We start from the raw sequence: 22,248 nt of genomic DNA, 5'->3' as shown, positions 1-22,248 counted from the left end.
AGGGTGCAGCTACCGAGTTACTCAGCTCAGGCTGAGTCTTGTCACTCCGTATGACATCCCAGTCTTGCCAGGTCTTCTGACGTTTTTCAGTAGAAGCCAGGAGTCTGGATTTTTATGTGAAATCAGAATTTTTTTTGAACACTGGTACTAAATTCAAGAGAAGGGAGAGAGGAGCAGGAAGGAAAAAGACAATGAGGGAGAGAGGGAGAAGGAACAACACCATGTGAAAGCCTGTCCAGAGGCCAGATGTCACCACAGTGGGTGGCTGCCCATGTGGCGAGGGTTCCAGGACACAGAGTGGAAGCTCATGGCAGTAATAATGCCTTACCTTGGAAAGGCTCACCTGGGTTCATTAGAACCACTCTAGGAAGCAGAGGGCTGTAGAACATTTTAAAAGTCTTTATCCTGGGGGTGGCTCAGTTGGTTAAGTATCCAACTCTTGATTTCAGCTCAGGCCGTAATCTCAGGGTTGTGAGATCAAGCCCCACTTCAGGTGCTGCGCTCAAAATACTACTTGAGATTCTCTCCCTCTCCCTCTGCTCCTGTTTATATTCTCTCTCTCTCTCTCTCAGATAAATAAATCTTTAATAGGGTGCCTGGGTGGTTAGGTGTCTGCCTTCAGTTCAGGTCATGATCTCGGGGTCCTGAGATTGAGTCCCACGATGGGCTCCTTGCTCAGCATGGAGTCTGCTTCTCCCTCTAACTCTGCCCACTGCCCACTGCTCATGCTCTCTCTCTCAAATAAATAAAATCTTTTAAATATATATATATATATGTCTTTATCCTGGGGCTCCTGGTTGGCTTAGTCAGTTAAACCTCTGACTGCTGGTTTCGGCTCAGGGTCATGAGATGGAGCCCTGCCTGGGGCTTCACCCTCAGCAGGGAATCTGCTTGGGATTCTCTCCCTTTCCCTCTCCCTACCCCTCTCTTCCTTCCCACCACATGGGTGTGCATGTGCACTCTCTCTTACACAAAGAAATAAAATCTTTAAAAATGAAAACAACAACAAAACAAAAAACAACACTTCTGTATGCTGGTGGTTAAACAGTAGTTGTTCACTTTCTTTGGATTTCTGACCCTCTTTGAGAACCTAATAAAAAACTATAGATTTCCTTCAGGCAAGTGCCCGTGTTACACGCTCCTATGTGCAAATACATCCTGGCATGTAATTCGAGAGCACACATACACCTCTTGATGTGCCTCTGCAGCCATCAGTTCAAGACCCCAAATTTTTTTTAAATTTTATGTATTTAATTGACTGAGAGACAAAGACAGAGAGAGAGAGAGAGAGAGCACATCACCGACTCCAAGATCCTCACCTGAGCCGAAGGCATATGCTTAACCGACTGAGCCACCCAGACGCCCCTCACCCATTGGCCTTTTAAAACTAGAAGGTAAAAGATGGTCCTTACCTTACCAGCTCCAAAAGTTTATTTCTCACGAGAGAAAACAAATCACACAATGGCATCTAAAATGTATTTTTTTTAAAGATTTAATTTATTTATTTGACAGACAGAGATCACAAGCAGGCAGAGAGGCAGGCAGAGAGAGGGAAGCAGGCTCCCCGCTGAGCAGAGAGCCCGATGCAGGACTCAATCCCAGGACCCTGAGATCATGACCTGAGCTGAAGGCAGAGGCTTTAACCCACTGAGCCCCCCAGGTGCCCCTAAAATGTATTTTTTTTTAAAGATTTTATTTATTTATTTGACAGAGATCACAAGTAGGCAAAGAGGCAGGCAGAGAGAGAGAGAGGGAAGCAGGCTCCCCGCTGAGCAGAGAGCCCGATGTGGGACTCGATCCCAGGACCCTGAGATCATGACCTGAGCCGAAGGCAGCGGCTTAATCCACTGAGCCACCCAGGCGCCCCCCTAAAATGTATTTTTAAGTCATATTTTAAAAAGCTGAAGTGGCCACTAACTTGGTCTTAAGATTGTCTTTAACAGACTAGGAATGCATAGACTTTGATTACTATGGAATCGTAGTAATCGCTATAGGAATAATCTAGTTTCAGCGTTAGTTTGCCCTAAATTCAAAATGTGAAAGCTAACAGAGAAAGAGTACACATTTTAACCAAAGGCGCTTGATCTTTTGCTATTTCTGTCTTTCTGCTTGTGGGTTATTTCCATGAGGGAAAGCAGCACTTCAGAGGAAGGAAGGACCTCTTAAGTGATGTAGCTCAGACTCTAAAGTCCCAAGCTCTGGGGCAACACACCCTCCTGCCATGACCATGATTAAAGGCCTCTTTAAGAAAACCAGTGTTCTTGAGGATGTTTTGGGATGTTCTCTGTAAACTTGGCCCAGAGCAGGCGCTGTGAGAGGGTTTCGCTGGCTTTTTTTTTTTTTTTAAACATTTTATTTATTTATTTGACCGAGACAGCGAGAGAGGGAACACAAGCAGAGGGAGTGGGAAAGGGAGAGGCAGACTCCCTGCTGAGCAGGGAGCCCCATGCAGGGCTCGATTCCAAGACCCCAGGATCATAACCTGCGTGGAAGGCAGATGCTTAACAACTGAGCCACCCAGGTACCCTGGGTTTTCTGGCTCTTTCTGAGTTCTTTCACAAGTAAGCATTAGAATGTCCCTGTCACCTACTGTCTTCTCTCCCCATCTCCGAGGCTCCAGAGAGGACTGGGGGAGGAGATTCATTCCTCTGTCCACCTCCTGTGCCCTGTTCCTGGGGATACACTTTGGTTTGTGTTTAAGCGTCACATGAAATGACAGGTGTTAATTACCTAGTTCAGAATTAAGGGAGAAGAATGCCTGAGTTTGGAAAAGTATGCAAAACTGCAAACAGAGACAAGTTTGAAATGACAGGTTGAATACCACAGAATTGAAGAGTACAGCAAGCCATTGGGGCTGAGTCATTCTGAAGAGCTGTGGTTTCTGAATAAAAATTTGGGTCTTGGGGCGCCTGTGTGGCTCAGTCGGTTAAGCATCTGCCTTTGGCTCGGGTCATGATCCTAGAGTCCTGGGATCGAGTCCTGCATCGGGCTCCCTGCTCAGCAGAGAGCCTGCTTCTCCCTTTCCTTCTGCCTCTACCCCCCACTCATGGGCACTCGCTCGCTCTCTCTTAGATAAACAAATAATATCTTTTAAAAAATAAATAAAAGAGAAATGCCTGGGTGGCTGGTCATTAAGTATCTGCCTTTGGCTTAGGTCATGATCGAGCCCTGCATGGGGCTCCCTGCTCAGCAGGAAGCCTGCTTCTCCCTCTCCCACTCCCCTTGCTTCTGTTCCTCTCTCACTGTGTCTCTCTCTGTGAAATAAATAAATAAAATCTTTAAAAAAAAAATTTTAAAAACGAATAAATAAAAGGCTAATTGGTAGGAAATGAATTTCAATACATATTGTCATTTCTCTGCAAATTCTCTGAAATGCATATGCTTGGCCTCATTCTTAACTCCCAGCTACAGTTTTGTGTCTCCAGCTGCTTACTAAACAGTTCTACTTGAAAGTCTTATCATCACCTCAAACTTGTTTTCTGAAATTCCACTTCTTTCTAAGATTGGCCCCATGTGCTCACAGTGACCCGTTTCTATCACAAGTACCTTTCTTCTCTAGCTCTGACACATAGGCAGCATCTTTGATCATTCCTTCTCTCTAGTCATCGGAGCCCACAAATTATTTTTTTTTCTTTAAGATTTTATTTTTTAAATTTATTTGACAGAAAGATCACAAGTAGGTAGAGAGAGGGGGAAGCAGGCTCCCCACCAAGCAGAGAGCCCGATGCGGGGCTCCATCCCAGGACCCTGAGATCATGACCTGAGCCGAAGGCAGAAGCTTTAACCCACTGAGCCACCCAGGCACCCCATAAATTATTTTCTAAACATCTCTCAGCGACACTGATCCTTTATCACCTGTCATTCTTTTGCTGTTTTCATTTTTTGTCACCTTTATCCCGGAAGTGATAAACATTTTACTTCTAAGTTATCCTAGTCTGGCCCTCCTTCCTCAGGGGATTTATCATCCTTAAGCACAGCTTTGCTGATCTGATTGCCCCAGAAACCTTTATGCGTTCCCATTGGCCCACCTGTCATTAACTAGGCACATAAGACCCAGAATCAGACCTGTAGCTCTGGGTCACTTGCTGCTCCCCATGGAGACTCTGACAGCAGTGCCCAAGTCAGGCTCTTTTCTGACCTCCTGCCCAGTCCTCACTGGGAGCCTTAGGATCTTTCCTCTGACCCTGAATCCAGATGAGATCCTAAATGTACGTAAAGGGCCTGCCCCATGCCCAGCTCATAGGAGAAGCTCAACAAATAGCAGTGGTTCGGGGGGCCTGGGTGGCTCTGTTGGTTAAGCATCTACCTTTGGCTCAGGCCATGGCACCTGAGATCGAACCCCATGTCAGGCTCCTTGCTCAGCGGGGAGTCTGCTTGTCCCTCTCCCTCTGCCCCCCCCACACCCCTACTCATGCACTCAATCTCTCTCTCTCAAATAAATAAATAATAAGCAAATAAATAAATAGCAGTGGATCAATTATTTCCTGGGATAATGTTCTCATGGCAGTTGTTTAATCAGCATTAGCCAGATAAATGAACTACTTTATCACAATGATTCCTTTTTCAAAGAAATTGTGTAAGATTTCCCACTTCCTTAACAATTTGAAGAGGCTGCCCAAAGGAAAGCACTTAGGTATTTGTTAATGTTCCTCAAAATGCAAATAATAAATATGATTGATTATCAGAAATTATTTGATTTGTCATTAAGAACATTTATTTGAATTCTTCCAAAAAGAACAGTTTTGGGGTTTTGTTAAGATTTTAAGTAACCTCTTCATTCAGCATGAGGCTCAAATTTACAGCCCTGAGATCGAGAGTCACAAGCTACACCAACTGAGTCAGCCGGGCGCCCCCCCCCCCAAAAAGTTTGGGCCTCTACAGAAGTTGTTCCCCTGTTTGCTGTTACTTACTATTGTGAATAGGATATAGTTTAATTACTATATTTTAAAATTCTATGTTATATTTAATCTTCTAACTTTATCTTTACCTAATTATCTTTTTAATGCTGATGAGGAATCTCGATTCCACTTTAACACTGAGTTTTAAATTCAGTTGTGTTTATTCTATGAGTTGAAAGGGAAAAGATCTGAAGCGGACTCTGCCCTGAGCACCAAGTGTCTCTGGGTTCGGTCTCAAGACCTGAGATCACGACCTGAGCAGAAACCAAGAGTCAGTCGCTCCACTGACTGAACTACCCAGGTGCCCCCAGATTTGCTTACAATCTAGTGCTCTGTGTAAGTATTATGCATCACTCTGTAAAAAGTGATACAGTGTTGGGCCTCTAGGTAACTCAGTCACTTGGGCATCCACCTCTGGGTTTCGGCTCATGTCATGATCTCAGGGTCCTGGAATCGAGCCCTGCGTCAGGCTCTCTGCTCAGCAGGCAGCCTGCTTCCCCCTCTTTCTGCCTCTGCTTACCTCTCTGCCTACTTGTGATTTCTCTCTCTCTCTTTTTTAAAAATATTTTATTTATTTGCTCGACAGGCAGAGATCACAAGCAGTCAGAGGCAGGCAGAGAGAGAGAGAGGAGGAGGCAGGCTCCCTGCGGAGCAGAGAGCTCAATGTGGGGCTCAATCCCAGGACTTTGGGATCATGACCTGAGCCGAAGGCAGAGGCTTTAACCCAGTGAGCCACCCAGGCACCCCGTGATTTCTCTCTCTGTCAAATAAATAAATAAAATATTTTTTAAAATGATAAAAATAAAAATAAATAAAATAAGTAAAAGGCGATACAGTTCTCATGGCTGTATTTGAAAAGCAGGTGAATTGCTACTTTACATGGTAAAGTACATGTGGTACTTAGCACATGCCAGACTCTGGACAAGGCACTTCACTTGCATTTTCATGTTTTATTATTAAACCTTCTCCATGGGGCTAAATGCTATAACCGCCCCCACTTAAACACGAGGAAGCTGAATCTCCAAGAAGTCCAGTCCCCGCAGCCAGTGAACAGCAGAGACAGCAAGGCAGCCCAGCCCTGGAGCCAGTTTCCTAACCACTGCACCCCGGAAAGTGGAAAGAGCCCTCTCTGCGTGACCGCTGTGGGTGATTGGCTTCCTTTGTCTTCACAATAGCCAGGTGGAGAAACCCTTACCCGCCAGCACCTCCGCTTTTGTAATGCCAGGGACAGTGTGAATAATCATTTCCTCAGCCCCTGTTGACACCATACACCATCCTTGCCACTTTACTTTCAAAGTCTCTGATGCTCACAAGAAGCCTTGAAGCTTTCTGTTAACCACCATTTCACCGCTGAGAACACAGGGCTCAGAGAGCTCAAGTAACTTAAACAAAGTCACAGAGCACATGATCAAAGAGCTGGGATTCTACCTCCGTGGTTTTCTACGCCATACTGCCTCTCCATAAAACAATCTCCTAAGATCCACATAAGGAAGAGAAGAGCATGGTCCTTTGCTCTTTGCTTATCGGCAACATTAGCGTGTTCCTGTGGCGCCAAATTGGCCAAGTCCAGAGGGCGTGACGTTTTCGGACTGATATGGTTTGAACCCCAGGGGAGTTGACCTGGCGCAGGGGAGTTGACCTGGCACAGGGCATTTTGGAAAACAAGGGTTCACTCACTTTTTTGGTACTGTATCTGTGGGAGCCTCTGCAATCACATGTTTATGAAATAATTACCTAGCAAGAAGGCAGATTTTTTTTTTTTCAGATGAAGACTTTATTTACCTGAAGGACATCTGTTTTGTCCAACTCCAGACATTTTACTGGCCCAAAAAAGCTGTTGTTGTTTTGTTTTTTAATCATGCATGTGAAAGGACTTGAGAAATTTAATTGGGAAAACTGAGGCCAGAGGAATGACATTTTTCTAAGTAAGTTAGTGGAAGAGAAGGATCTAGAACTCCCCACTGCCCCCAAGTCCATCAAACTTTCCACTGCATTGTTTCACTTCACCTGATTTTCAGAAGTATGACAGAGCAGAAGGAAATTCAGCGAGGTTTATTTGGTTTATGGAATGTGAATTTTTAGACATTATATTGGTAACCTTTAAAAAATGGGCTTTGGGACGCCTGGGTGGCTCAGTGGGTTAAAGCCTCTGCCTTTGGCTCAGGTCATGATCTCAGGGTCCTGGGATCGAGCCCCACATCGGGCTCTCTGCTCCGCAGGGAGCCTGCTTCCTCCTCTTTCTCTCTCTGTCTCTCTGTCTACTTGTGATCTGTCAAACAAATAAATAAAAATCTTAAAAAAAAAATTTTTTTAATTGCCTTTAATAGAATGGCAGTAATCTCAAACACCTGCTAAACTAGTTGTCCTAGTTCTGTTGTTGTCTTTTTTTCCCCTAGATTTAATGATGCTCTGCAACATTTTTCTAAGTCTGAAGCTTTCTGCGCCTGTGGATCTCAGAATTTGCTAAGAGATGGAGGAGCCTCCGCACAACGATCTGAACACAATGACCCACGAGCAGGGTGACCCCCTCCAGAGCACCAGCCCTCAGATTTCCGTTAGTGAATTTTCTTGCCACTGCTGCTACGACATCCTGGTTAACCCCACCACCTTGAACTGTGGGCATAGCTTCTGCCGGCACTGCCTAGCTTTATGGTGGGCCTCTTCAAAGAAAACAGAGTGTCCGGAATGCAGAGAAAAATGGGAAGGTTTCCCCAAAGTCAATATTCTCCTCAGGTAATGCTCAGTCCATATCGGTGGCCCATCCACTTGCACAGTGTGTTTTCTCTTCGTGGGAGCGGCCATGTTTGAGGGGCCAGACGCACAGAGTCGTCCCCCCCCCGCCCCCGCTGTGGTCGTCCTAGATCTAGAACAATGTGAGTCAGGGGGCTCAAGGACTGCAGATCCAGAACTCCCTTCCTCACAGGGGACTATGACCTGTTACTGTTTATCATAAAGGGGAAAAAAAAATTCTGGGTATCAGACCATTGCTTATAATCCTTTGTCATGTAACACTTTTTATTGATTTGTTTCCACCAAGGACACCCTAGGTCTAACAGAGAAAGTGGTATAACTGCACAATTCTGTACAAATCAATGTGATGCTAATTTTCTTCATCTTTGACTAAATTCTGTTCCAGTTTTCATATCAGTAGAGGTAGCTTCTCGTGCATAGTCTTGTAAACAAATGGCAAAACCTTTCAGATGGTAGGTTCTTTTCTGCTTCTGCCCATAATATTTATAATGTACCTGTGAGGTCTTTGAGGCTAAAATCCTTGCTCTCCTTCTCTTGCCTTATTGCTACCAACAGAGTACCAGAAAGTTCCTTGAAAACATTAACCTACCATTCTCTTTTTCATAGGAGATACATTTACAAACACTTTGCTCTCACCCGTCAGCCTGGTTTACCTGAAGGTTGATCTTAAACTGTAGGAAGTTTCTCTGATTATGTGTAATTAAAAATGGGGAGCCCTATAGTAGGACTTAATGGTCTTCCTCTTACTACACAACTCCACGTGTTTTCTTTTTTATGAATTTTTAATAACATAAGCAATACATAGATACCTTCAATTGTTTATATTTTTTTAAATAAATTAGAGTTACTACTGATAAAGTTAAATAAAGACCCCTTTGACCTCTCCTTCCCCATTTTGCCATCCTTCCTTTCTTTCTCCCCCCAGAGTCATTTCAGTTATGACTTAGTTATGATATCCTTCAGATTTTTTAAAAATATTTTTATACGTATGTGTCCCAGTAGAAAATGCAAACATTTCCTCACATCCGTGGTGGTTCTGCAGTTTACTGTTTTCATTCAACAATATGTATGTCTTAAACTTATCCATCTAGATACAAGTGATACCCAGTAAATTCATTTTTAAAACCATGTAGCATTCCATTCCGTGAATAGACCACGTTTTATTTGACTATTTCTCTAACCATGGACATGTAAGTTGTTTCTCATTTTTTGCTGTTACCAGCCTTCTTATCCTTTCTTCTAAAGTGCTTGTGTATTATCAAATATCGGCTGTTAGTTAGATTTTGGCCTCTAAATATTATAAGATTTAGACAAACAACTGTCTTATGACTTTTTTTTTTTTACTATTCTCCATAGGGATGCCATTGAAAAATTATTTCCTGATGCCATTAAAAAGCGACATGAAGACATTCACCAGAATAATGACATAGTCCAGAGTCTTGCAGCCTTTCAGAAATACGGGCACGATCAGGTTCCTTTAGCTCCGAACACAGGCCGAGCGAATCCACAGAGAGGCGGGGGATTCTTCTCCGGGGTGCTCACCGCTTTAACTGGTGTGGCAGTAAGTTTATCAGTGTGTTTCTCCACCCTCTGGCCCCCACAGTTTCCACTGAAGTCAGTCCCGTTGAAATTGATGGCGTACCTCGTGCGATGATTCAGTGCATGCATCGAGATCCGCCGGGTCACGTGATTCTTCGGGGCTGCTGCGTCCACAAGTAGTCCCAGTCACATTCAGAGCTCAGTTATTGTTAGCTTTGTTCCATCTCATGGTCTTCATAACCTCTGCAGTAGCCACCGTTATTACTCTCATTTTATCTGTTTATTTCTTTTTATTACTATTATCATTATTTTTCACATAAGCTCCATGCCCAGCATGGGGCTTGAAGTCCCAACCCTGAGAGCAAGAGTCACCTGCTCTACTGACTGAGTCAGCCAGGTGCCCCTGTTGTTCCCATTTTAGAGGTGAGGAGACCAATGTAGGAAGGTGTTAGAACTGGGATGCGAGACCGTGTCTACCTTGATGGTCCAGTCTCAAACACGGCACTTTACTAACATCCCGTGGAGAGACCATCTTCTTTTCAGTTCCGTGCTACAACAATTTAAAAGTTACACATTTTCCAGCAAAAAAGGCACATGATAAGTCCATTATCTCAGCCAAGATGTTGGGGTCAAGGGTGCAGTGCTGAGTTCTGTTCCCTCATGTCCTCACCCCCAGCAGTGAGAGCTGCCCCCCACCCCTAAGATTTCTGCTCCCCGGCTCTCTTTGCTTCCTTATATTGGCCTGGCATCATTCGCTTCGTGCTCAGCCCCTTCCCTCCCCTGCCCCACACTGAGATGGAGAAGCCGTCCTCCCTGACCTTTCTGTGTGTTACGGGCCCTCCCTCTTCTCCAGGTGGTCCTGCTCGTGTACCACTGGAGCAGCAGGGAGTCTGAGCACGACCTCCTGGTCCACAAGGCTGTGGCCAAGTGGACCGCAGAAGAAGTTGTCCTCTGGCTGGAGCAGCTGGGCCCGTGGGCCTCTCTCTACAGAGACAGGTTTTTAGCGGAAAGAGTAAATGGAAGGTGAGAAGCAAGATATTCTGACATTTTTTTAAGCTGCTTTATTGAGATGTAATCCACAGACTGTAAAATTCTCCTATTTAAAGTATGCAACCCATGGTGTTCAGTCCCTGCACGGACGGTTGCAGCCATCACCCCAATCTCGTTTTAGAACACTTCATCGCCCCAAAAAGAAAGGTCTTCCTCTTGCCAGCAGTCCTCATAACGCCCCCCTCCTTCCCCGGCGGCCACTGTTCTCCTTGCTGTCTTAACAGATTTGCCTGTTTAGACTATTTCGTATAAATGGAACCAGACAATATTCATGACCTTTTGGTTCTGGCTTTTTCACCTCGCAGAACGTTTTCATCCAAGTTGTCGCAGGTGTCCATGCTTCATGCATTTTTATGGCTGAATAAAAATTCCAGTTTGCACCTAACCCGCAATTTATGTGTCCATCCTTCCACGGCTGGACTCTTGGGTTGGCTCCGTTTGGGGGCTGTTACGCGCAGTGCCGCTGTGAGCCTCAGCGTACAGGTTTTTGTGCAGACCTGCCCTTTCAGTACTCTCTTGGAGTGGAATTGCTGGGTCATGAAGTAACCCCTTCTGTTTATTTTCTGAGATGCTGCCAAATTGTTTTTCCAAAGCAGCTAAGCCATTTTATGTTATGATATTTCATTTGTTGCTTTTTGATTTTAAAAGAAGCAGGTACTTACTAGTTACTTAAAAGTAAGAATGTAGTCCTAGAAGGTATCAGAAGTGAAATAGCATCAGAATTCTCCTCCTCGGGCAAAACCACCGTTGTCATCTTTCTGGACATCTTCCCAGATTTTTTTCCCACGTTTATAGAGAGGTACACATAAAGGTATATTATTTATTTGTCTAAACTGAAAATATAATTATACCAAGCAGACCTGTATATATGTGTACGTACATATGCATGTGTGTGTATATACCGGAGTCTGTTTAACTGATCTCTACCAGAACAGATCTGGGTTGTTTCCTTTTTCCCGTTCCAGACAATTCCAAGCAATGTTGTAGGAAATGCTCTGATACAAGGAACTCCCACATCCAATTGGCAGCCTGTGGGGAGGCCTGCCTCTGCCCATCAGCATATGCCCTCGCCCTCACCCCCTTCCAGAGCACTGTCCATCTTTATTGGAGTCTTTCCTTCCCCGGAGGGACTGTGTAGGGATAGTACTTAGCTCACCATGAAGTGCTAAGAGGGGCCGCAATCTGCTCGTCCTGGACGGCCGTCTACTCACTGCCCTCTGAAACTGGGCTTTCAGCACTTGACCCTCCTTTGGGAAAACCAAATGCTCCCACTTGAATCACCTGTTTTTTGTAAGAATTAGCGCCTCTCCCCAACTGTGGTTAAAAGAATTATTTTTCTCTACCTACTTGATACATCTTTGCATAATTGCCTTCCTTCCAGAAGGTAGATTCCTAGAACTGGAGTTTCTGGGTCAGAGCACATAAACCTTTCCAACTTTAATAAATGTTTCCAAATTCCCCACGAAAGGACACCAGCCTCCATCCCTCCACTTGTGTACCTGCGGGGCTCTAGTTAGGGGTTTGGTTAATGATGAGTGATTGTTAAGGTGGAGTCGTGTTTTCCAATGAAAGGGATCAGACGAGGGAGCTACCATCATTTGTCTTAAATCACTACCCCCAAACAGCTATTCTTAAAATCAGAACGTTTTATTGGATTTCTTTCCAATTTTTTTTTTTCATAGATAACACATTTTGAAAACCGGGGCAGAATGTGAGAGGTCAGCCTACATAGCGGGGGGTGAGGGGAAGGATCAGAGATGAGGTGCAAAAGAGACCAGGCTGAGCCTTGGCTGAGCCTCTATATTCTTCCAAGCCATTTTTTTCAGCCACAAAAAGGCCATCATGCCACCTACTGGGCAGAATTGTTAAATGGATCAGTGATGACTCGTGCAGGTGGTTTCAGAGTCACTAAGCATTCAGTGGTTTGCTGTTACTACAATTGTGTCATATGCTAAGTGTCTTAGCTTACTCAAGCCTAAAGCGTTTGTGCTGATAGGATGCAAGACTGACTGTGAGTTTGCCTCCAGTACATAATCTCAAAAGCAATCTCCCCCTGCTGCTCCCCCTCCCCGACAGGTTGCTTTTAACCCTGACAGAGGAAGAATTTTCAAGGGCGCCATATACCATAGAAAACAGCAGCCACAGAAGAGCCATCCTCCTGGAACTGGAGCGTGTCAAAGCCCTAGGCGTGAAGCCCCCTCAAAATCTCTGGGAATATAAGGTGAACTCTTAATTTTTTTTACTCAAGAAAAATACAGAGGATAGCCTCTCTCATCTGCGTGCCCACTGCTTAGGAAAACATCACAGCCACCCCTCAACCCCCAGCTCCCCACCCTCCTGCCGCTGAGCCGGGGGTCCTTACTGGGCACGTTCCCCTACATGTGTCAGGGGGTGCATATGCAGACACAAGGAGCGTTGTTTCATGGGTCCCTCACCTTCACGGAAGGGCCATGAACTGAGTGTGTCCTTCTGCAAGTAGCTTTTACCTCTCTGGCCCCAGCTCACGCACTTTCTCTTTCAAGCATATGCTAGTTGAGGCCTTGTCCTGTCAGTGAACCTGGGGTTCTTTCCATGTTCGCTGTTGGAAACAGTGCTGCTCTGGAACGTTCTTATGCTTGATGTTCCATACTGCCTGCTGGCTCCCAGGCAGTACACATCTCCAGCTGTACGAGCTGCAGATAAACCATTCTTCACCATGCCTGCGCCACAGAGAGGATTTCAGCAAATACTGGACCGTAAAACTAACACGTTTTATTATAAAATAGACTTAGAGCCTAAAAAAGGCAGCATGGAGAAAAATAATCACAAATGGCCTATAAGTCCACGGGAAAGAGTGCTCACTCATAATTAAAGAAGCGCAGACTGAAATAAGCAGATGGCGTCGTTTTCACCTGTCTGGTCTTGTCAGGGATAAGAGCATCATCATCAAAGGAAAGAGACACTCGTGTGTTCTGTGCATCCTAAATCTGGTGCGGTCTCCGTGGAGAGGAGTTTATCAATAACTATTAAAATGTAAACCGCACCCACCTTGTGGCCTGTGGCGTCACTTCTGTGCGCTTAGAGCACAGGGAGCCTGGTCTGGGGGTCAAGGGCAGGGCGGCCACGCTCCTCACTGGGCTCCTCCAGGGCACGCTGGCTGTGGACCAACAGCAGGCACCTGGGCCCCATGTGCCCATCTCCTCCTCGGTAAGTGACTTCATAGAGTCACAGTGAGAACTGCTCTGAGTCCCCAGACATCGTTCAAAGAGACCCTTACCGCAGCATCATTGGTAATAGCAGCACATGGAAAACCAGCGAAGCGCCCACCCTGAGGACACGTTAAGGGAGGAGGGCACAGCCGTACGTGCAGCCATTACGGAAGAAGGTCGGAGGTGGGGACTCTGGGTGTCCCAGTAAGGAACAGAGCCCAGGTCACACTGTTAACTGCAAATACAGAAAAGCACGTTGGAAAATAGGCACAGTTTGTATGTATCTTTATGCTTGCCTGTGCAGAGAATATTTGTGGAAGGATACACAGACTGTTAATGTTTTCATTCTGGGGATTGAGACTTGGACAGAAGGGAGAATTTTATTTGTCAATACATTTCTGTGCCATTTGGAAAACGTTGTGTTGACTATGTACACATAGTATTTTAAAACTAAAAAAACACTCGTTTTAGAAGTTTTGAAGAATGGGCATAGAGGTAGAAGGTTTGTTGCTTTTTGCGTTACTGCTCACCCTTTATTAAAACACATAAAAGTAATCTTTTTTTTTTTTAAGATTTTATTTATTTATTTGACAGAGAGAGATCACAAGTAGAGAGAGAGGGAAGCAGGCTTGCTGCTGAGCAGAGAGCCCGATGCGGCTGAGATCATGACCTGAGCCGAAGGCAGCGGCTTAACCCACTGAGCCACCCAGGCGCCCCACACATAAAAGTAATCTTAATATTAACCCGAGCAAATGGGAACACAATTCTGGGCCCAGGCAGAATCTTATCAGTTGGCTCCTTCAGATCTTCAAGGCTGCCAGCCGCTGGGGTTGGCCATTTCACAGTTCTCCAATGTGATAAGATTCTTCCAGCCCTAGTGTCCGGGTGCAATTCCTGTTCTCATTAGACATGGGAGAAACAGCTCGCCGTTGAAGTGCTCTCATCATAACCCCCTTACAGGGTGGTGGCTTTTCCTTCCTTTCTGATAGGAAGTAGCCAAGCACGCACACTGTTTCGGCACTCACACTGACCCCAGACCCACAAATAGGTCACGTGCTCATCTCCCACTCTCTTGTGCTAACCGTGGTGTGACTGGCCATACTCTTGACTTCATTTCTGGGACCATTTCTCCTTTAGATCTTGAATGCTCGACAAGAACAGTACTGGCCCCAGGGCAGTTGGTTGGTTGGGGGTGGGGTGTGAAGAATTAAAAAAGTCTTAAATAGTTTATGATTTGTGGCCCCCTCCAACAGACCACAGTGCATAAACAGGTGTATAGTTTATCTGTGGTATTCACATTTCAGGCAGGATTATGAAAAAAAATGTTTTTAAAAGGCTCCTTAAAAGGGGATAATAAAAAAAAAACAGGTTGGGAAACATTTTTGAATGATGAATTGCTCACATGTTTATTTCTCATCTACGTTGGGCTACAGTGATATTTACTGTGGAAAATTTCAAACATACGTAAGAGTGGGATGACAGTACAGAACTGCCAAGGACCCTTACCAGCTACAGCAACGTACAGTCCTGTTATTGCCGTGATCCCCCACCTACTCCCTCCCCTGACTTCCGAAAATCTAAGATACCTTATTTCTCATAGGTAAATATTTCATTGTGAACCTCTAAAAAGTAAAGACTCCTTTAGAAACAAAACTGGGGACATCTGGGTGGCTCAGTCACTCAAGCATCTGTCTTCAGCTCAGGTCATGATCTCAGGGTCCTGGATCGAGTCCCATGTCCGGGGCCCCCAGTTCAGCAGGGAGTCGGTTTCTCCCTCTCTCCTTCCTCCCCCCTACCCCCCAACTCATGCTCTCTCTCACTCTCTGTCTCCCAAATAAATAAATATCATCTTTCTTTAAACTTTAAAAACAAAACTAAATTCCCTGATATCAAATAACTTGTCAGTATTTAAATGTACTGCATATTTTCTTCTTCTACTCCATTTGTTCGAAACAAGGTCTACATTTGGTTATTGTGTCTCTCGGGTCTCTTGTAGCGTATGGATTCTCCCTCCCTGTTTTCGTTACCCTGCATTTATTTGTTGATGAAACCAGATAGTTTTGGCTGTAGTTTCCCCACATCTTGAATTTGGCTGATTGTCTCTCTGTGGTGCCACCTGACAGGTTCTGCTGTCTCCTGCATGTCCCATAATCCAGTAGTTAAATCTGGAAGCTTGCATTGGTTTAGATATTTGACAAGACTGCTTCCTACGTGGTGGCGTCTTCTTCCATCAAGAGGCTCATGATATCTGATTGTTTCTTGCTGACGGTGGCTGCCACCATGATCATTGATTCTTTACTTGCAAAACGGTGATACTATGATTTTCTCATTTCTTAATTTTTTTTATTGAGAGAGAGAGAGAAAGCACACCGTGGGGTCAGGGGGCAGAGGGAGAGAGAGGAAGAATCACAGGCAGACTCCCCACTGAGCGTGAAGCCCGATGCAGGAGCTCGATCTCACAACCCTGAGATCGGGACCTGAGCTGAAACCAAGAGTCAGATGCTTAACCGACTGAGCCACCCAGGTGCCTCTAAAGTAAACATTTTTAAGGCTCTTTGATACGGTTTACAAAATTGTTTTCCAGAAAGGTTGGGTTTTACTGGCAGTGCCTAGGAGTATTCATCTCAGCTCCCCACAACCCCTCCTACAAAAGCCATGGAGAAAGACTGGGTCTTTATTAAGTGTAGCCCAACATATTGATACTTGGACTCTTCTTGCCATTCATTCATTCATTCATTCATTGTGAAAACCACACAAGAAAGGCTGATGGCAAAGGGCATGAGACTGTGGAAGGAGCACAGGCGGGGAGCTGACGACCTCTGTTGTAACGGGGCCCTGTGCCCGCCTTGTCCTCTGCAGGCTGTGAACCCAGGCAGGTCCCTGTTCCTGCTGTATGCCCTCAAGAGCTCCCCAAGACTCGGTCTGCTGTACCTCTATCTATTTGACTACACGGACACCTTCCTACCCTTCATCCACACCATCTGCCCGCTGCAAGAAGACAGTTCCGGGGAGGACATCATCACCAGGCTTCTGGTAGGTCTGCAGAGCGCCTTGAACGGAATTATTCTGCCGCCCCTCTGTGTGGTCTAGAATTGGAGACGGGACTGTAGCTGTCATGGAAGAGCCAGCAGCACCCAGCCTTCATTTGTTTCTTGCAAGGAGGAACCCTGCAAGAGAACATAAAGCAGATCCTCCCCACTTCCAGGAGCTGGTTTGATTTCCTGCATTACACCCAGCAAGAGGGGCTACCTTCTGGACCTGAAATATTTAGGGGGGAAGGAACAGCATTGCCTTTGTTCTAAAAGAAGATAGCCTAGGTCAGGGTTGCCCGAGGGTTAGATCTGCGGACTTTCCAGCTTGGCCACCTGTCTGTTAAGAGGATCCCCAAAGGATGAGGGTTTTTCCTCCCACTGGGCAGGGTAAGCATCCATCCCAGTGGCCTCAGGAAAGTAAGCCTCATCCACCTCGGTGGTGGGAGTTGGCACAGCCGCCGACCACAGGCCCCTGGCAGGGATAGTTACCCACTTTGGCTGTTGTTACCCACTTTGGCTGTTATGTCTTCGTAACAGTTACCCACTTTGGCTGTTGTGTCTTCAGTTTGATCCACGGAGTCCTCCAGAATTGCTGGTGGATCCCACTCAGTAATTTCTTTGTATGTGGTTGGTCATTTCAGGTGATGTCCTTCACATTGCTGCCCTTGGAGCAGTCCCTCTGATCTGTTGAAATCAAAAGTCACGTGGTTATAGGAATCGTCATGTGATCCAGACCCATAAATATTAAAACAGGATTCCTGAATCTCCAAAGACCCTTTTTAAAGTACTTGTCAAGCATCTCCCTAACTGACGTGAGCCTTGGGTGTAGTTTAAAGCCTGCTGATAAGCCACTGTGCATAGTGTTTATCTAATTACCCAGTTTCCTGCTGTTACCTGTCCTCGCTGGACTGGGAGCCAGAGACCTCCCTACCGTTCCATTCTAACAAGCCCCAGCAACCCCTGCCCACTCAGCAGGCTCACTTTCTTCTTGCAATAGGTAGTTTCCGTTAGCTTCCTGGATGCTTTTTATTTTCCCCAAAATTACTTTTTCAAAGTGTATGTTTAATTTTCCCATGATCTGTTATCATTCCAAGGCAGCTAAGATGTCAGATTTAGAAAGTTGTCTGAGTTACCCATGCAGTGAGGAAGAACTTTAAAAACTGTCCTAATTTCAATTCATTGTAACCTCATTATTTATAACTCATGCTTAGATTTTTTACTTCTGGGTTTCCCCCCATTCCATACATGTGAAGCATCTCTCTTCAGCTTCTTTGGTAACATTTATCCGGTGTAAGATTAGTTACTATAAGGTGAGCTGATGGTTGGAAATTTCCTGTTATGTTGTTGGGTATGTGGGTGTTTCCATAAATGTGAAGTGTTCCGTAAAAGTCAATCCTTACAATTTTTGTGTCCACTTGTTTTGTGTCCACTTACTTTTATGTTATTTTAAAGGATCTTAGAGAGCCCACATGGAAACAGTGGAGAGAATTCCTTGTCAAGTACTCCTTCCTTCCGTACCAGCTGATTGCCGAATTTGCTTGGGACTGGCTGGAGGTCCATTACTGGACGTCACGGTTTCTCATCGTCAATGCCATGTTACTCTCGGTTCTGGAATTATTCTCCTTTTGGAGGATCTGGTCAAGAAGTGAACTGAAGTAAGTGTGTTTTTACGTTGGAGATGGCTGGAGCAGCGGGCACTGAGACTTTTACCAAGTGGTGGAAGGGTCCTCTTTGAAGTAGTAGGTGAACGTGAAACACTCCTTGGGCCCCGGTTTAGAAATACTGCTCAAAGCAGCGATTAGGAAACGGTCCTCATGTTCGGGGGTGGGGTAGTTTTCATGGTGCTCGCTCTTCAAGGGTGTCTCCATGTGTCTTATCTCCATGTAATAACACACCATGAACTTCTGGGGGTGGGGGTGTGCATGAAGGCCCATAGTAAGGAATACGTGAGAGGAGGAGGGTACTTTATGGAAAGGGCACAGTGGTAGAGCATAAAGAGATCTGGTGAGGAATTCGTGGTCCTGAGTTCTAATCCTGCCACTGGACAGGACAGTGATCTCTTCTCAGGATTAATGCATGAAATGAGAGCCCTGGGCTAGCCATTCAGAGTTGGGACTCTTGGTTGCTGTGATTGAAACCAGCCAAATTGGCTTTCCCGAAAAGAGAAAGGCCCTACCAAGACTTCCTGCACGGCTGGACCCAGAGACCTAAACGCTGTCGTCAGGACTCACCCTCTCGCAGCCCTGCCCTCAGCTCTGTTGTTCACCCTCAGGCAGCTCCCTCCATGCGGGGCCCGTGGTCACTCCGGGCATGGATTGGAGCAGCTTAGCAACCCCGCTGGAGGGAACACACTTCTCTCCCCGCAGCACTTACAGTCTCGGGGCTCCCGCTCCTTCGCTCTGACGGGCCCCACCGGGGACCCATGCCCACCCGGACCCAGTGCCGCGGCGTGCCCTCGCCCCCCAGCCAGGGGCTGGCTCCAGCTCCACTGAGACCACATGGAAGAGACAAGGGGAAGGAAGCACCGGAAGGAAAACTCAGAGAGTGTTTCTAGGAGAAGGGGCTGGGGTGGGGAGAGGAGGGCGGGTGGCTTCTGGGCAGGCAGAAGTAACACAGCCGCACGCCAGCATCCTTACAGCCTTAAACATCCCACGACCCACGAGTTCTTGACCTTGCCAGTCAGTAACAGCCCTCTAAATAGTCCCCAAACCTGACAGGAACCTCCTGTTGATACATTCAGGCTCATGGTTAATTGACCCCCACCCCACTCCCAGCCCCCCTGCCCCCGGCTCTCTGCTGGGCGCTGCAGATGTTTTGGTAAAGAAGACAGACAGTCTGGACTCTGCAGGCCTACAGCCTCACAGAGAAAACACGGACATTAAACACATACAAGTGCGACCCAGCGCCCAAGCAGGTGGTGCTGTCCTGGGCATGGAGGCGGGGGGTCCTCCCCCGCTGTGGGGACCAGGGCCAGGCACAAGCCGCAGGCCCCATCCTGGGAGCTGAGGACGCTTGGCCAGGCGGAGGCGCGCCTCGGGCGGCAGGGCCGGGAAGGAAGGCCTCCAGCACGGGCAGCCGGGCTCCGCGCCGGGGGGAGGCCCGGGGCCCCAGCGCTCTGGCGCCGTCGTTAGAAACGGCATCACGACTCCACCTCTCAGATGCTGCTCTTCTTTTCACAGGACCGTGCCTCAGAGGATGTGGAACCATTTTTGGAAAGTATCAACACAGGGGCTTTTTGTGGCCATGTTCTGGCCCCTCATTCCTCAGTTTGTTTGCAACTGTTTATTTTACTGGGCCCTGTACTTCAACCCAATTATTAACATCGATCTCGTGGTCAAGGAAGTCCGACGGCTGGAAACCCAGGTGTTGTGACTGGCACTGCCCAGGCCCTGAGGGACTCTTCCGGCCTCCTTGACCTCGGAGCACTGATGCTTGAGCGGGAGGGTGGGGAGGGGCGAGCAGACTTCCTATTTCTACGCCTCGTGAACAAGGTGCTGCTTTGTCTATCAGAGGCTCCAACCAGGTCCTCTCTCCCTCTGCCTGTGGCACCGTGGCAGCAGGGACTGACAGCCCCTGTCACAGCAACAGCACCTCCCAGCCAGCCACCCTCCTCACAGAGACCAGGGAGGCCCGGTCCACCGCGGCTCTCGAGGACCCGGGTCCCCAGAGGATGCAGCGTGGCGACAGAAGGCTACCGCGTCAGTGATCCCGCTGGACAAAGGCTCCCAGCGCGAGTTGCAGCCCAGGGCTGAGCCGGGGACCTGGCTTGTTGGGGCCAGGCCTGTCCCCTAAGGCGAATTTAGGAAAAAAAACTGGGAGAGGATTTTGTCGTAGGCATAGACAGTTGCACATGAACAATACAGAGGAAAAGCCCAAATCTGATGGACGATTCTGTGTTGGGAAAGAGTGGCTAGAAGGTTTGTCAGAGTGAAGCGTCTAAAAGGATTCCGTGTGAGACCACACTGTCGTCAGATTTTCCACGTGCAATCGCTGCGAGTTTGGATTCCTGACTCGGGGCTGGGGATTGAGTAGGATGTCAGGCAGTCATGGAGAGTAATTCACACGGGGCTGAGCTGCCTCAGCGCCACTTACAACGATTGTTGTGGGGTTGGTTGGTTTTGTTTTCGGGAATTTAATATCCAGGATCATCCTTTTGTTCAAGGAAACGTACATTGACCTCACATTGTATGATCTTATTGTCCTGTTCTGATGTATAAAACAGCAAGTATAATTACACCAAGTGCTGTCATTGTAAATACGAATGAGATGAAGCAGGGCCTTTTCCTTCCTTCCTTCCAGTGTAACGATAGCAGGTGTGGATGGGAGCCGCCGGGAGATCTGCCTCGCAGAGGTAAGCTTGCGCCCAGTGTTGTTTGATGACTCTATGAACCCTTCATTCATCCTTTGGACCTTTGGAAGATTTCCCTCGAACTTTGCACCCGAAAGTTTTGAAGCAATCACTTGAAAGCAAAATAAAGATTTTTATATAGATCGAAGTGCTATCTAGTGGAAAAAAGAATTGCTCTGAAAACGTGATGGAAATCTGAATTGCGCCCTACAGCCTAGTGACCCTGAAGTCCCCCAGCCTGATGTGAGCGTGGCGCCAACGAGCCACCCTCCGGTGTCTAACCCGAAAGGAGGGAGGGTGTTTTCCTTCCTCCTGCGCTGCCTGACCTTCCCCATGTCACAGCACAGCGGGTCTGGGGACACCACGCACTATTTGCACATCCCTGGCCTGGTGCGTTGCACGGTTACTGTTCTCCTTTCCAGATGAGCACAGGGAGGCTGGTTGGCATCAGTGGGGCTGGGCCCAGGCCAGACTGCCAGTCCGGCACCCCCACGTGCACGTCCTCCCCACATCCTGCTTCAAGGATAAGTGAGTAATACCCATGTACGCGCTGGGAGGGAGGAAGGATGAAGACTGGACCTCGGCAGATGGCCTGGGCCAGACTCTTGCCAGGCAAGAGTCTTATCACCAGGGTGGGGACAGGCACATTGAGAGAAGGACTGCTGGCTGCCTCTCTCTGCCCTCAGACCCTCTCAATCATAGCGGGCTTGGGTACCACGGAAGGGGACGTTTATGGAAAATATTCAGGCCCTTTGCTACAAAAATTGCACTTCTGCCAAGTCTGGGGTCAGCAAGAATCCCTGTCCCCATTCAGGGTCCTTCTAGCTGGACTAAGATTCAAACGGACAAGAGACAGATCAACAGAAAATCAAACTTAACGTACATACAGGGAAGCCATGCAGGCCTGCCTATTCCAAAGATGAGGCCAGATGTCATCCTGAGCTAAGGTAGGGGTATGGGCCATCCGAGGGAAGGAATGTGATTCACAGGGCGATAAGAGCAGATGTTTGGTAATGAGCTGTTGGCCCTGCCCGTGCAGATGGTCCACTCAGATAAAACAGCTCTGGTAATAACCCTCATTCTAGAACAGACCCCCAATTTAGATTTTTCTCAGTAGTTAAAGGAGGGACAAAAGTTTCTCTTGAGCCCGCAGGGTCTCTGTTGCCTTCAGCTCAAAATACTCTTCATACCAGAGTGGCCCATCTTGATTGGGGTGGCCCGCCCTTGGGCACGACACTGGGTTAAGGAACAATGAAAAGGGGAGTTGGTGGGATGTGGTAGAGATTGATTCACTTTCACTAGCATCCTCGTCGCATCAATAATCGATAAAAACTGCAAGTATCCCCAGTCCCCAGAAGTGGGCGTTCTATAAGACAGTATGTAGTACAGTCACTTAAAGTGAAGTTTCCAGAGGGTTTTTGTTTTTTTTTTTTAAAGATTTT

The 22,248-nt window shown here is 47.0% G+C and overlaps 1 protein-coding gene across 2 annotated transcripts in view; it reads left to right on the top strand.

Moving 5' to 3' along the window:
- Positions 1-20,954, top strand: part of BFAR (bifunctional apoptosis regulator) — a 28,040-nt gene extending 7,086 nt beyond the window's left edge. For both annotated transcript variants that reach the window (XM_045993951.1, XM_045993950.1), the window contains exons 2-8: positions 7,295-7,631; positions 9,006-9,210; positions 10,042-10,211; positions 12,315-12,459; positions 16,286-16,459; positions 17,911-18,113; positions 19,638-20,954. In XM_045993951.1, the coding sequence (XP_045849907.1) occupies positions 7,369-7,631; positions 9,006-9,210; positions 10,042-10,211; positions 12,315-12,459; positions 16,286-16,459; positions 17,911-18,113; positions 19,638-19,830 (1,353 nt within the window). In that variant the 5' untranslated portion in view covers positions 7,295-7,368 and the 3' untranslated portion in view covers positions 19,831-20,954. The remainder of the gene's footprint in view (positions 1-7,294; positions 7,632-9,005; positions 9,211-10,041; positions 10,212-12,314; positions 12,460-16,285; positions 16,460-17,910; positions 18,114-19,637) is intronic.
- The last annotated feature ends 1,294 nt before the right edge of the window (positions 20,955-22,248 follow it).

Source organism: Meles meles, chromosome 21, assembly GCF_922984935.1.
Source record: "Meles meles chromosome 21, mMelMel3.1 paternal haplotype, whole genome shotgun sequence".
Taxonomy (NCBI): Eukaryota; Metazoa; Chordata; class Mammalia; order Carnivora; family Mustelidae; genus Meles; species Meles meles.
This window is presented reverse-complemented; position numbering and strand designations above follow the sequence as displayed.